General features: G+C 34.3%; 1 protein-coding gene across 1 annotated transcript; it reads left to right on the top strand.

Moving 5' to 3' along the window:
• LOC109837029 lies at positions 714-1,656 on the top strand. Its single transcript, XM_020405113.1, has 2 exons — positions 714-891; positions 1,298-1,656. The coding sequence occupies exons 1-2, from the start codon at positions 714-716 to the stop codon at positions 1,654-1,656; spliced, it is 537 nt and encodes a 178-aa protein (XP_020260702.1).

Genomic DNA, 15,945 nt, shown 5'->3' with positions numbered 1-15,945 from the left:
ACGTAGGCTAGTTTGCCGAACCACGTAAAAATCTCGTGTTTGTATTTGTCTTATCTGTGATTTGCCATAGCTTGTAGGTTCCCTCGATATTTCAGTCCTTGAACTGATGAGATGAAGAGTGTATATTTCACTTTGATGAAATATATCACTTTCGATTCTTGTTTCCTTTGAGAAATAAGAATTTCACTATCTATTCTAGTTTCCTTTGAGAAACAAGAATATAGAGGTTGACTTGTGCTTTTGTGACAACAATAGCCAGGGCTATCTCTCAGGTGATATCGCTTCCGCGGCGGTGGGCATGATTCCGCCCCAACACATCAAAATTGCAGCGGAAGGTATTTATAGAATCACCAAATGGAAGGGGGGAGTAGGTGAGAGGTAGAGGGAAACTGACGGAATTCTGAACGTCGAAATAATTTAGAGACGGGGAGAGGGAGAGGGACAGGGGTAAGCAAGGATAACGGAGGTAATAAAGGGATTTGGGCGTTTTCAAAGAGAGAGGGATAGGGGAAGGGGAGAGGTCGTGTCGGTGTAGAGAAACAGCAGAAGAAGAGAGATGAAGAGGCGGTTGCGAAGGGGATTAAAAGGGGAAAGTGTATATTTTGGATAAAATTAGAATTACAAAATTTGAAGGGGGTAATTTGGGTATACAAAAGTTTTGACAATGGTTTTCTCTTTTATAAGTAGTATAGATATATAGAAGGGAACGATATATGAAGGTCTTCGCCTGCATCTCCGCCGCTTTCCTCCTCCTTAGCATGTACTCAGTAGGGGCCACCCTTGAAGCAACATGCAAGCAAGTAACATCTCCACCAGTACATGGTTTTGACTTCGATTTCTGTAAGACAAGTCTTCAGGTTGTTCCAGGAAGTGAAAAAGCCGACACTCTAGGTACTTTAATTAATTCTTTATCGTACGCTTATCTTTTTTTTAGAGGCGCTACAGGCACACTCTAAGGCACACCACCAATCACACTCCCTCTCTCTACAGTGCAGGGGGGCCCACATGTGATTTTTTTTAAAAATCACATGTGGGGCCCCCTGCACTGTAGAGAGAGAGAGTGTGGTTGGTGGTGTGCCTTAGAGTGTGCCTCTATCATTTTTTTTTAAGGTTCGCTTTTTCCCTTTATTTTTTGCGTTAATTTCATAAGATCGCCCTTACGTTGTTTTGTTCAAACTTATAAGGTGGGCGGCTAAAAAAACAACTGAGTTATAGCTAGCACAAACTAGAGAGGTCGATTAACGGGCAGGTACCCCTATGATTTATATCAAATTATGATCTTTTTTTTCTCCTTCAGGTCTTTCCCTTATAGCAGCAAGCTTAGCGCTCGCCAACTTCATGCACAACCAGGCCAAGGCCACGGAGCTGCTGCGGGACAAGAATTTGTCCAAGCCGACCAGAAATATTCTCACCGACTGCCAAAGATTCTACAGCGACGACGCCGATGACCTTAAGAGGGCCATCGAAGCGCTCAAGTCCGGCAAGTTTAATCTCTCGGACATTAAAACTTATTTGGTTAATGCATCGGACGATGTCGAGACGTGCATTGAGAGCTGGGAGGATTTGGACCAAAAGTCACTGATGCCTAAAGAAGAAGACGATGCCGAGAAAATCAGCAGGCTTGCGCTCGCTGTTACCGCTTTGCTTCGTCCATGACCGTTTGGTTTTCCTTTTGCTGGTTTTAAGTTTACGATGTAGAATTGTGTGAGGAAAAATAAATCGTACATGCCGTGTTTGGTTTCTATGGACCTGTTTATGGATAATAAAAGTTTTTACATTTGGGTTGAGTTTGGGAAACTAGATGTAGATTTCAAATCAAAGGATTTGAAATTTACAAATTGAAATTCATAGATTTTGTTGCAGTAGGGGGCTTCACAGACACAGAAGATGTCTATACAAGAGTGCAGAATAACAATACTAAATAAACACAGTGAAGACAAATAAAACAGCACACAAGAATTTAACGTGGTTCGGTCAGTATGACCTACGTCCATGGGCGAGAACAGTAGAGAACTTCACTAATCACAAAAGAAAAGATTACAAAGGAGAGATCAGTCTCTAACCTCACTAGAGAACCACACAAAGAAAGAGATTTCTCTTTCTATCTCTCTCTTCTCTCTAACTCTCGTTGTCCCGATCGCACCTAAACCCTTCACCACTACCCTCTATTTATAGCCTTCAAGGTGTATGCATCTAAAAATACCTATAGGTGTCCGCACGCAGCTCGAGAAGAAGATAAGACGATGAACGTCATCATCTGAGTCAAGAAGGATTATCCAAGTGACTCAACGCACTCGTCAGTCAGCCCGCCCGGCGTCAGTCAACTCCAAGTGACCGGACGTACTAGTCAGTTGGCCCGCACGCGTTGGTCAGCTCCAAGTGACTCAACGCTCTCGTCAGTCAGCCCACGCGCGTCAGTGATCAACTCCAAGTGACCGGACGCATTAGTCATCAGCTCGCGCGCGTCGGTCAGCTCCAAGTGACCGAACGCGCTCATCAGTCAGCTCACGCGCGTCGGTCAGCTCCAAGTGACCGAACACGCTCTTCAGCCAGCTCGCGCTCATCAATCAGCGAAGCGTACAAGTCAACAAGACAACCAAATACACAAATCGGCAGAAAGTATAAGTCCGGAAAAGTCGGGAAATAACGAAAGAACTCAAACAAGGCTCGGAACTTGTGTGGCGCACGGGTCACCTCTTGGTGACCCACGGCCGCGCGAGTCACCTAGGGGTGACCCGCGGTGTGATCCGTCCCCCGCCTAAAGTTGTCCAGAACATCCAAAACGTATTTTTTGTTCGTTCCAGAGCATCTCAACTGATTGGATATCATCCACAAACATGGTTAGGCCATTGTCAACTGAAGATATGGCCAAATCTCTCATTCTTTTCTAAATACCTCGCATCTGGAGCCCTATAAATACAAGCCTAGGGTCTCCTTTCACGGGGGCGAATTATTATCAAGACGAGGAGGTGCTGCCGAACTTCAGAGCCAAGAGCCACGAATTTCAGCAAGGGCTAGCGAGGTCCTTGTAGGCATCAAAAAATGTTTATAGACATCTAAATACAGCTCAAGACTAAGAAAAGAACAATGTGCATGCCCGTGATAAAATACACTGACGCGTGTTAACATAACAACAGATGATGACGCGCATAGGCGCGGCAGCCTATGGTGACGCGCATAGGCGCGGCAGCCTATGGTGATGTGCATAGGCACGGCAGCGAAGGGTGACGCACGTATGCGCGGCGGCGAAGTGTGACGCGCATATGCGCGGCAGGGTATGGTGACGAGCAAATAGCAGGGTAATCTTCTATGTGTTTTGCTGACAGTTTTTAATATCTTTTGAGAGTCCATGTGGCGGTATACCAGAAGAAGAACGTGTGCTAACGTGGAGGGATGGTTATAGGCCAAGAAAAGTGGTATTTCGTGGGTTTAAAGTCGTGGGGAAACGGTTATAAACATGACTGAACGTGGCAGAAACTGCCTCCTTAGCCGCACCAGCCTACACTGACGCGCTAATGGCCACGACAGTGAAGACTGACGCGCCCAAAGAAGATGCGGTGTGTTGGTTATTTTGCTTCCATTTCCACTGTTATGCACCCTATCCCTATAAATACCTCTTTACACACGAAATCAAGGATAGAGAACAGATTAGAGCAGATAATCTTGGGCATTTGATTAACTTTGAGCAAGAGAGAGAGTCTTAATTCCTCAAAAAACACTTCCAAGAATCTTTGATTCCTAGAGATCTAAGCTCAGACTTGATCTTTGGAAGAGTGAACATCTTACACTGATAAGATATTCGCTTCAAATTCTAACTTTGATAAACGAAGAAAGAATCCCCAAAGCCTTTACAGTTCAATCAGAATCTTGTGAATCGGTGGTCCACGAGTTAACGCACTCCCGGCACAGGTAAAGTCCCACAAAAGCAGAAACCAATAAACGATTTTTGTATTATTTTCTAGAAAGTTATAATTTTCTTATTTTTTTATTGTAATTCGCTGTAAGCGACTGAAGTTTTAATGGATTCCACAATGAAACCAACTTTCGAAGAAAATAGTCCCGGTGAACTTCAGCATAAAGAAGGAGTCTTTCGAAGGGTCTGAAGCCCGTTTCCACCTTTCCTTGAGATTAGGCTTAGTCTTAATCTCGAGAAGAGTACTAATTTCGCTTGGTCGATATCAGTACTTCAACGAATACTTCCTTTGTGAAGTAGGAGCTCTGATCAAATACTTTTGTCAACCAGATCCGATTCGTAGGTGGTCCACGGATATCAACGTCTCTGACACAGGCGAAGATCCCACGATAACAGTGGGTGATAAACACTCGTTGTGTTTGTTTTGACGAGAGTTGTAATTTTTATTTTTATTGTGTAAGAGTCTTATAAAAAAACTATTTTTTTTTTCATTGTAACGACTGAAGTTGTAATGAATACCTCAATGAAGAAACCAACTTTCACCGTAAACACAAGGGTTGGTGGAATAGTGCATTTTGGGATTGGTGGAATAGTGAAGGGGGTAGGTGGAATGGTAAAGTTATGTGAACTTTATTTTTACATATGCAAAGTCAAAAATATACAACAGATTTTGTAATCACTTGTTTGGATGCTTTTATTTAATGAGAGTATTAGTACCTTTGTTTTGATGATGATTTACAAACAATCTCTAATATTATTTGTCTAGTATTTGTATTTGCCTATTAGGTATTCTAGACAAACAACATGTCGGAGGTTGGTTAGATTGAGCCTACACGATCATACCCATTGGAGGATGGAAGGAACATAGATTGAAGTCGTCACAATTCAAGTCAAGATTTATATCGCTTCATCTCCGCAAACCAAGATCCAGCTTAATGAAGACTTTCATCTTGGATACATTAGTTTAGGTTTATATTATATGTGTTAATACTTTAAAGCTCAAACTACACACATACACGTTTCGTTTTTATCGTATTATACATTTTTGAGAAAATAACTTGTTTATGGATTAAAGACTAAATTACACCATTTTATATCTTTTCCTAAGTCCATTAATCCATTTAAAATAAATATGCAAGTTTGTTTGTCAAAAACATGTGTTGTTAAGTTTTCATGTTTTTGGACTATTTTGTAAAATGAAGAGATTTCTCAATTGGGAAGTGAAAATTAAAAAATTCTTTTTGTAACATGTTTATTTTCATGTTTATAAACATTTCCCAAAGTTTTATATTTTTTTAGAATTTATTTATTATTTTGAAGGCACTTCAAAAATTAGATTTCATACATGAACAGTGTCTGTGCATGTTCATGAGTCGACTTATAAGCTCTGATACCAAATGAAATTACCCTAGAAATAATGAATAGGGGAATGTGCTAATCTAATCCAATTAAATTCTAATTTAAAAACTTATTAATAATTTATTTTTGTAAGTATGATATACAACTAATTATGAGCAAGAATATGCAATATAAATAAAGGGCGATATAAACATAAACTAAAATGCAAATATGATAGTGTGCAAATAATCAATACAAACACACAAAGATTATCACAGAGTTCAGTCCTTCCAACCTACGTCTCCGCTCCCCACTCCTGGGGAGAATCCACTATCACAATGGGTTTTCAACGTTCACCTAAAACATTTACACCTCACAATCTTGATTTTCTAGCTCACCGAAAACATTCATAACTCACACTCTTGCAATCACACTCTACATCCTCTAAGTGTTGGCCTAGACCATTTCACCTTCCTCAATGCTCAGATTTACAACCTCTCCCTAGGCTTTACTACTGACGCCACTCCTTTTGGAATCAACCCGTCTCTCACCATACACTCTTCTCGGTGTACAAGTGTATTACAAAGTGTATCTCACAATAAAAGCTCAATACAAGGTTTTTTCTCTACAATGGATGAGAACTCTATTAAACCAACTCTCAAAGTTACAATCCACAACCCAATTATACAATATGTGTAAAAATACTAAAGCTCAATGGTTGTGTGTGTAAACAATGAGAAATAATAAAATCAAACTCAAATTGATCTAGAAAATATAAATATAACAAATGAAGGATAAACAAGCTAGAAAATTGAGTTAGAAAAACTTCTCAATAACAAGAGTGAGAGATTGGCAAATTAAAAGCCCAAACGAATTTGATCTCCTCTTGTGAAACTTTCTTTACACGAAAACTTTTGAGAAACAAACTTAAAACACCCTTAAAAACTTTGTAAACCTCTTTTAAAACATTCTTGATAGATGGAAATGTTAAATGCAAGGGGGTATATATATGGTAAAAGAACTCAGCCCAAGAAAACAGCAAAAACCCATAAAAACAATAAAATAAATAAAATCTGGAAAATAGCTATAACTGTGCAACGGCTAGTTTATAAGTCGACTTATGAAAGGGTATAAGTCGACATATGTCTTATGAGTCGACTTGTACAAGTTATAAGGCGACTCAGCAGACGAAAACAACAAACTTGGTGCTCTTTGATTTGTGGCTTAACCGCCTTGAGTTAAAGATCATTGTTCTTATATTTTTGCTAATCTAGTTTTGATAATTTTCATCTTGCTTGCATAATATATTATGGATATGCTTAGTACACCTTGTTTTATATATATATATATATATATATCATGGATATGCACGGTGCACCTAGCTTATGTTATGTCATTAATGTTGCTCCTAGATTAGATGGTTTCCCCTATGCCCAATGGTGTGTTAGATTTAAACTTTTTGTTCGATCTAGACAATTCAATTTATGAAAAATTATCTATTATGCTTATATTACGCCCACATTGGAGAAATCCAAGTGGAGCAATCATGATAAGAAAATGTTTATAACGAATAATCTCTTGTTAGAATTTTTGCTTAACGCTTTTGACTCATCATTTTCTAACAAGCTTGATTTATTTGATAGTGCTTATACATTATAGAAATTTATAGAAGCACATCAAGGGAACTTAGAGGAGATCTGACGAGCTTTGACGACTTCCTCTTCAAGTTCTATTGGAACATCATCATCATGCATACGGCCGCTAGGCGATAGCCCTAGCGAGGTATGTGATTCGGGTTCCAAAAGTGAACTCGTATGTGCATATGATAGGTTAATGCATGCCTACACTAAGTTGCATAATAGTTTTATTGATTTAAAAGGCAAGCATATTAGTTTAAAATCCTATCATGAGAAGGTAGAATCCAAATTTGATATTATTGTTAAAGAAAATGAGGTTCTTAAAGATAATAATGATAAATTAAAGTTGGATATGGCTATCTTATCTCATGAAAAGAATAATATCATGCTAGAAGTAGAAAATACTAAAAATAAATTTACTTCTTTCATAAATAATTATGTTTCATCTACTTCTATTGCCAGTGCAAATGTGACAAATAATAAGTTGAATAATGTTAAAGACTGCATTTCTTCCTTAGATTCAGCTCTTACAAAATGCATTGGCAACCATAAGAAGCTTGTGAATATGTGTGCTAAGTCAAATACAAATAATTCAAAATCAACCACTGACTATGCACACATATATAGCAAAATTTACAAGTGTACAATTTACGGCCGTAAAGGTCATTTAGCTAAATTTTGCTATGATGCACACAAACCTAAGTGTTAGACCCTAGAGGGGGAGGTGATTAGGGTCTTATACTAATCTAATCCGATTTTATGCCAATTAAAACTAATTAACAAGTTATCCTAGCAAGTATAAAATACAACAAGATATGTGAGCTAGGATAAGTGATATACATAAGGGTAAACAAAATAAACAAGATAGTGGATGATATAAATAATGAGCAATAGACAATGACGACAAGAAATATAAACATAAGATAAGTGTGTCAAAGCAAACTCAAACACATGATATGATCACGGAGTTCAGACCTTCCGTCCTACGTCTCCGCTCCCCACTCCCGGGGAGAAATTCACTATCATAACCGGGTTTTCTATGCTCACTCATATAACGTTTACACCTTACAATGTCGGTTTTCAACGCTCACTGATCAACGTTCACAAACACTCACAATGTCGGTTTTCAACGTTCACCGATCAACGTCTACACTCCACACCTCACAATAACAACAAATGATTTGTTCTTTAATACAAGACGAGAACTCAATTAAAGCTCACACTCAATTGTTACAACTCTCACCAACCCAAATATACTATGTATGAAAATACAATAAGCTCAAGTGGGTGTGTGTAAACAATAAGTGAAATCAAATCAAATCAAACTAAACTCAAATATAAATACTAGCTTAATAGAATGATAATCAAACAATACAAAATGTAAAGTTAGATAGAGTTTAGAAAACTTTTTCAATAAATGACAAGAGAGAGAGAGATGGATTGAAGCTCAAATATCAATGAATTGATCTCCACTTCCTCTTGTGGAATTCTTCACAAACCAAACCCTTAAACAAACTTAAACCCTTATTAAACTCTTGTTTAAAAACTTCTTGGGTTATTGAAAGATGAGAGCAAGGGGGTATATATAGCCTCCCAAAATCTCAGCCAAAACCCCAAAGGAAATGACCAAAAAGCCCATAGAGAAACAGCTGAGGAACTACCCGTTGGAACCCAACGATCAGTTCGACGGTCGATCGTGGAAAACTCACGATGTCAGGTTTGGCTCTGGACAAACAGACGGTCGACCATGGCATTCGGACACGAAACTCTCATCAAAAAAAACATACTGGGTCTCTGGACTCAAGGCGGTCGACCGCAAACTGACACAAGAAAAATTCAAGTTTAAAACAGTTTTTTGATTTTGAAACCTTGTTTAAAAATATCAAATAAATTCTAAAAATATAAAACTTTGGGATATGATTGTAGACATGATAATAAACATGCTACAAAGACTGGTTTTTAAAAGGACCTCCCAAATAAAAAACATCATCATTTTATAAAATAGTCCAAAACATGGAAATATAAACATATGAGTTTTGACATTTTAGCTTAACCATGTTTTGAAATATTACAAAATGATTATATAGGAGTTTTGACATTTTAGCTTAACCATGTTTTGAAATATTACAAAATGATTATATAGACTTAATAAAAGAAGTATATGGTTATTGTTAAGTCCAAAAACTAAGAATACAATATTTTTATAAATACAATAGAATATGAAACATATGAGTATGTATATGAATATATATTTGTTTCATATCTATGAAATTAAACCAAACCAACTTATCCACGCAAAAACAAACATGTATGAATATAAATATTTATTTATATGCTTTGTGGATAAACCAAAAGCCAGAATGTGTATATATATAACTATATATATATATATAGAAACCAATAAAATGTGTGTGTGTATGATATTGAGTTTAAAGTACTTATCCACTATTCCGCCAACCTCCATTGGATATGATCGTGAAAGCTTGATTCCATCCATCCTCCAATATGTTGTTTATCTATAATAAATAGAATTATACAAACACTAGACAAATAATATTAGAAGTAAATTGTTTATTAAACATCATCAAAACAAGAAGGCCAACAATCTCCCCCTTTTGAATGATGACAAACAATTTTCAAAAAGGATATATGCATGAAAGGAAATGAATATACAATATTATAATTATCATGTATATAAACAAAAAGAATATACTCACGATATTTCTCCTCTTTTGACAACATCAAAAAAGGGGACAAAGGGATGAAGAGAGCAAAAGCTCCCCCTATCAATATGCATGAGTGAGTATAAAAACAATAATAAAAAAGGCAAGACTCCCCCTATCAAAATGCATTATGGAATATATGCAATAATGATCAAGGCACACATATGTGAGTAAGAATAGATGAATATGCTAAATATCACTCACATATTATAAGATAATGAGAACACATAGGGATGCACCATTGAAATAATGTGTCTCAAAACATAAACATAAAAAAATGTATAAAAATAGATTTATGAAATCAAAAGAAAAGGAACATGAAAATCATGCAAAATGTTTTCAAATGAAAACAAATTAATTAATAAAATCATAAATCAAATTTTATATCCAAAAACGATGTTTGATCAATAAAAAAAAATTTCTTTGAAGAACTTGATCAAACCACTCATAGAATACATTATAAAGCATATGAAATTTGAATCATCTATTTGTGCTTATATAATGAATTCAAAAGAATAAATCAAAGCAAAAATTTCATAGTTCATACAAGAGTCATGAACTATGGATTTTAAAAACTAAAAATCATCTTTAAGAGTATAAAACCAAACCATCATTGATTTTCATAAATGAGAGAGGTAACCATATCAAGCTCTTGAGCTTGTTCCAACCCATATAAGGACTTTTAGTACCCGGTAAACAAGATTTGAGAATAAACACCCAATAAATCCGGGGGGTTATATAAATATAAATCTCTCATCAAAACAAAATCAATAATCATGAAAACAAAAGAATTTGATCAATAAAAAGAATTGTTTTCATGTTCAAAAATTTAAAACAAAACCAAGAAAAGGAAAAAGAAAAACACTAAAATACTTGGTTTAAAGATCAAATTTATTTTGGTACCCAAGAATTCTTGATACCAAGAGATTTAGGGACATGACCCCTATCTTTCAAGCTCAAAGCCCTAGGGTTATGAACCTGTTTGGGCGCATGTGGTGCACTAACACGATCAAAGCAATATTCACTCAAATGACCCTTCCGATTGCAATTTGTGCAATGAAAGATATCCATTTATTTTTTTGAACCATTACCTCATGCACGGGAATCATTTGTAAATAAATATTATCTTTTAGAAATATTTTGCAAATGGGAAACATCATTAAACAAAGGTGGTCTTTTTGGAGCAAATTGCAAATTTGGAGCATTTTGCAAATCAAAACAAAATTTAGCAAGATGTCCAAACCTACCATAAATATCACATTTAAACACATGTGGTCTACTAAAAACATTTGACAAATGTAATTTTTTTTTAAATCAAAACAATATTTGGCCAAATGACCAAAACGACCACAATGATCACATTTATATACATGAGCATGCTTATGATGAATAATGAGTGCATGTATATATACATGTGATGAAGAAGCTACATGAGATTCACAAGGAGCATTGACATTTTTATGTTTGTGTGCATCATAGCAAAATTTAACTAAATGGCCTTTACGGCCGCAAATAGAGCACTTGTAAACTTTGCTATATATGTGTGCATAATGAGTGGATGATTGTAAACTTTGCTATATATGTGTGCATAATGAGTGGATGATTTAGACTTGGCACACATATCCATAAGCTTCTTATGATTATTAATGCATGTATTAAGAGTTGAGTCCAAGGATGAAATGTGATTTTGAACAACATTCAACTCATCATTTGGCACATATGCATTAACATTAGAAGTCGAACATAAATAGTTATTTATAAAAAAAGCAGTATTATTTTTTATGTTCTCTACTTCTAATGTGACATTATCTTTTTCATAAGATAAGCTAGTTATAGATTTGGTTAATTTTTTATTTTCCAAAATTAACATGTCATTGTTTTCTTTAAGCATGGTGTTTTCTTTTACGATGACATCCAATTTTGACACTTGCTCCTCATGATCGGATTCTAAATTATCATGCTTGTTGTTTAAATCAATAAAATCTTTATGCAATTTGTTATAGGCATGCAATAATTTTTTACTAGCACAAGCAAGTTCATCACTAGATAAATCATTAATGGATTCGAACTCGAAAACCTTACTAGGGCTATCTCCTAGTGTCCATGTGCATGATGCTCCATATGAACTTGAAGCGGAATCCTCCAAAGGTTGTCGGATCGCCTCCAAGTCCCCTTGATGTGCTTCAATAAATTTCCATAAGGTGTAAGCATTATCAAAATGAACAAACTTGTTAGACATAGACGAATCAAAAGTATTTAGCAAATATTCTAACAAAATCTTGTTCATTATAAACATACGATGATCATTTTTATTCCACTTGGATTTCTCTGTAGTGAGCACAATGTAAGCATCATCTATAATTTCCCATAAATCAAAGTGTTTAGATTGAACAAAAAGTTTAAATCTAACACACCATTGGGCATAGGGAAAATTATCTAATCTAGGAGCAATATTGATGGCATAACCTAAACAAGATGCATCGTTCATATCCATAATGTATATATGTGATGCGGCATAAATATGTACCAAAGGTTGCAAGTGCACAACTAATCAAGTTATAGTATAAAAAGTTATCGATCCCGTGAGGAAGGTGTATTGTAGGAGAAAATTAGATTCGATTCTTATGTTGTGTGCGTGATAATTAGGAGTAATGAGTGAATGTGATTATGGAGAGATAAAGAGCGTGAAAGTGATAGTGTGTAAATCGGCACAAAATGTAAGTGAGAGTGGATGTGACAAAGAATGAATGATTTTCACAAGGAAAGATGAATAAAATCAAGAATCAAAAAGGAGAATTAAGAATGAAAATAAAATTCAAGAAAGTAAAGATGACGAATTCAATTAAAGATATGGGTAATCTAGAATTGAATCCACTTTTTAGAAAAGGGTGATTCCCTAGAGGGTTCTAGCCTAAAGGTGAATCAAAAAAATAAAAAAAATAAAAAAAACTAAACCCAATAGGGTTCTAGCCTCAATGTGAATAGTACAATAAATTAAAATCTAACTACAAAATAAATTACAAAATCTAAACTATAAGAATTAAATATAAGAAAATAAATCTACTCTATAAGCATGAAATAAATCTAATCTATAAGTATAAAATAAATCTAAGGCAATTAAATCTAATCTATAAGTATAAAATAAATCTAAGGCAAGAGGGTTCTAGCCTCTTGGCTATTTAAACAAGAAAATAAAATCTAACTACAAGCATGGAAATAAATCTAAACTAATAAGCAATAAAAGAGAAATAAAAGAGAAAATAAGAAAAACAATCCTCCAAATTAATCTTCATCTCCATCTTCATCATCCAACAAAGAGAAAAAAATTTAAAGTGGTGAAAAAAATTATTTTATTAATTGTAATAAAAAGTTACAAATTTAAAAGGTCTTCTCAATTAAGAGTAACCCTCCTCTCCAAATGGAGATACAAAAATTTTCACACCCTCAACCCTCACTCTCTACCCATATTTATAGTAAACAATAATGAATGAGAGCCCTTAGATGAAGACTTAAGCCCTAAGAAATCATTTTTAGCCTTTGAGCTTTTGGGCTTGGATTCTTTGGTCTTTTGCTTGTTTTCTTTATTAATTCAATGGGCTTTTGTTGAAATAAGAGATCTTGGGCTTTATTCTTCATTAACCTTCAAATTCTTCCCATAATTACTTCTCTAGCACATAAATTCATATTAAGCTTCTTTGTACGAATATTTGTTCATGATATGTTCCAATTTCAGAGATATCATAAATACAAAAGTTATAGATCTCGTTCTCATCTTTCCAGAGAATGTTTATTCAGCCGATTCTGAGTTGATACGAGAGAGATATGGCCAAAACACCAAACATTACCGAGATGTCCAGATTGCATGATTTGTTTCATTTTTCACAAAACTTCTTTATTTTTTCTTTGATGGTATATTTATTTTTCTTGGGCTTTTGAGCTTGGACTTTTGGGCTTGTTGCTTGTATTCTTCATTAAATCTTTAGGGCTTTTGTTGAGAGAAGTGATCTTGGGCTTTTATTCTTTATTAACCTGTAATTAAAAGATAAAAATAATTATTAGTGGTATATTTATTTATTAAAAATAGATAATGATGGTATAAAATTAGAATAAAATATGATTATCAAATACCCCCACACCTAAACTTTTTCTAGTCCTCTAGCAAAGAAATAAAAAGAAAATCCTAACTCACTTTCGTAGGAATCACGGTTGTATTTAGCGCATACAACAAGCCTTTAAACCCCTAGGTTACCCTACTGGACGAGTTGTAGTCTCGTGAGGGTTTGTAGTGAATATACCCATAAAATTTGGTCATCTTGCCAAATTAAAGAAGTTAGTAAATAACTAAATTTACTTGATAATTGAAGCTAGTTATTACTCAAGAAAACATTTTATATATAACTCTAAGGTAAATTTCCTAGAAAATCTTCTCATTATAGCAATACAAAACCAAGCCAAACTTTGAAATTTAATTTAAAAGTTTTTAAAAGAACATGCTAACTCTTTGTTTAAAATAATATTCAAGTTGCTTGATCTAAAATATTTTCCAAGACCATATATACAAATATAACTATATATATAAAACATTTATTGGTATTTTTATTTTTTTATTTTTTATATTATTTTTTTAACTCTTTCTTCCTTGGTGATTTTTTTCTACTTTAACGGGTTTTCTAAGCGACCATTTAACGAGTTTTGGGCTAATGGATCCCAACCCAATTGGGCTTAGGTCATTAAATATGAAAATACTCCTTAGACTTAATTACTCGGACAGCTTAGGTTTTATAAGATAGCATCACCTTGAATTCAATAGTTTTTTTCTTTCTTTCTTTCTTTCTCTTTTTTTTCTTTTTGTGCCCATTTTTCGCACTCTTCTTTTACAATTTTTTTTATATGTATATGTATATATATTCTGAAAAATATGTAAGTTAAGACACTTTGAAAAATTATTTTTAACTCTAAGCTAAGCATGCATAAATTCTATTATTTTAAATAAAAATCTAAGTTAAGGCTTAAGTAATGTATACTACTTTGAAAAACATTTCTTAAGAAATTTATTTAGAGTTATCATAAAAGGTAAACTTGAGTAAATAACAAACTAGAGATTAGAAAATTTAAAATTTATCAAATAAATCAATTATTACATAACTCTATCAATTTGGCAAGTGACGATATTTTTATATTTTTTTAGGAAAAGGGGAAAAATGATAAAAATACAACTAAAAATGTAAAATAAAGAGAAAAAATAACTAATTCTCACCCCCACACCTAAATTTTGCATTGTCCTCAATGCAAACTCTATGATACACAAAGTAAAGTAGATAAGAAGTAAAGTACTTACATTTGATCAGTTGATAAAAATCTACAATTACCTTTGGTCTGAGGAGGATAGAATCAAAATTTTATTCTTCTTTTTTTTCTTTTTTTTTATAACTGAACAAGAAACTCTAAAATAAGAGAAGATTTTATTATGCTGAAATAAACAAAATAAATAATGTAGAATGAAATATTCAACATGAAGAGCTCATGTTCTACATTGAATCCTACCTTATTGCTGAAAATTCTTCTCCGGGTCTTAAACAATTTCAAAATAATATAATCAACAATATGCTGAAATTCCAAGCATTCCGGGGTGTTCAATGATTTTTGTGGCAATGGAAGGTAGGTATTATTGGTATCATGCATATTGGACTTATATTCTTGATTTGTGAATGTTTGTTCTCTAACAACCAATTTTTCTTTAACAATTTCCTCAACCCCAAGATTCATGGTTGATGTGTAAAAATTTGGTTGTTTTTTATTTTCCAAAAATCTTAGTTCATCAAGAAAGAGTTCTTCAAAATTTAATTCAAAACAACAATTGTTTAACACAGTTTCCTTAGTTTGACAAATCTGATCTGCTTCTCCTAATATTTTCAACTCCTCACCAAAAATTTCCTCAAAACTTGGATCTGACCCTTCTTCTTCTTCCTCTGGTCTTTCCTGATTTGAGTTATCAGAAGGAGAAGGAATTGGTTCTGGAATAAAAGTTTGAACAAATCTGATCTGCTTCTCCTAATATTTTCAACTCCTCACCAAAAATTTCCTCAAAACTTGGATCTGACCCTTCTTCTTCTTCCTCTGGTCTTTCCTGGATTGAGTTATCAGAAGGAGAATGAATTGGAACAAGAATTTGGCTTAAATGTGTTCTTTCTTGATTATCGACCTGTTTTCCTGACTGTAGTGTATTCATTTGAGTGTCCTTAGGATTGACCACATGTTGACTCAAAATTTCTCCTTCCTCTCATTCACTTATGGTACTAGCTAGTTGATCAATGTGGGTTTCTAATCTAGCTAT

The sequence above is a fragment of the Asparagus officinalis genome, chromosome 1 (assembly GCF_001876935.1).
Source record: "Asparagus officinalis chromosome 1, Aspof.V1, whole genome shotgun sequence".
In the NCBI taxonomy this organism is placed as follows: domain Eukaryota; kingdom Viridiplantae; phylum Streptophyta; class Magnoliopsida; order Asparagales; family Asparagaceae; genus Asparagus; species Asparagus officinalis.
Note: the sequence above shows the minus strand (reverse complement) of the source record. Positions and strands in the feature narration are given on the sequence as shown.

Bases quoted from the DNA above. Each gene is read 5' to 3' on its own strand.
- LOC109837029 (XM_020405113.1), top strand. From the start codon at position 714: ATGAAGGTCTTCGCCTGCATCTCCGCCGCTTTCCTCCTCCTTAGCATG. The intron at 892-1,297 runs GTACTTTAATTA...TTTCTCCTTCAG, and splicing joins TGAAAAAGCCGACACTCTAG to GTCTTTCCCTTATAGCAGCA.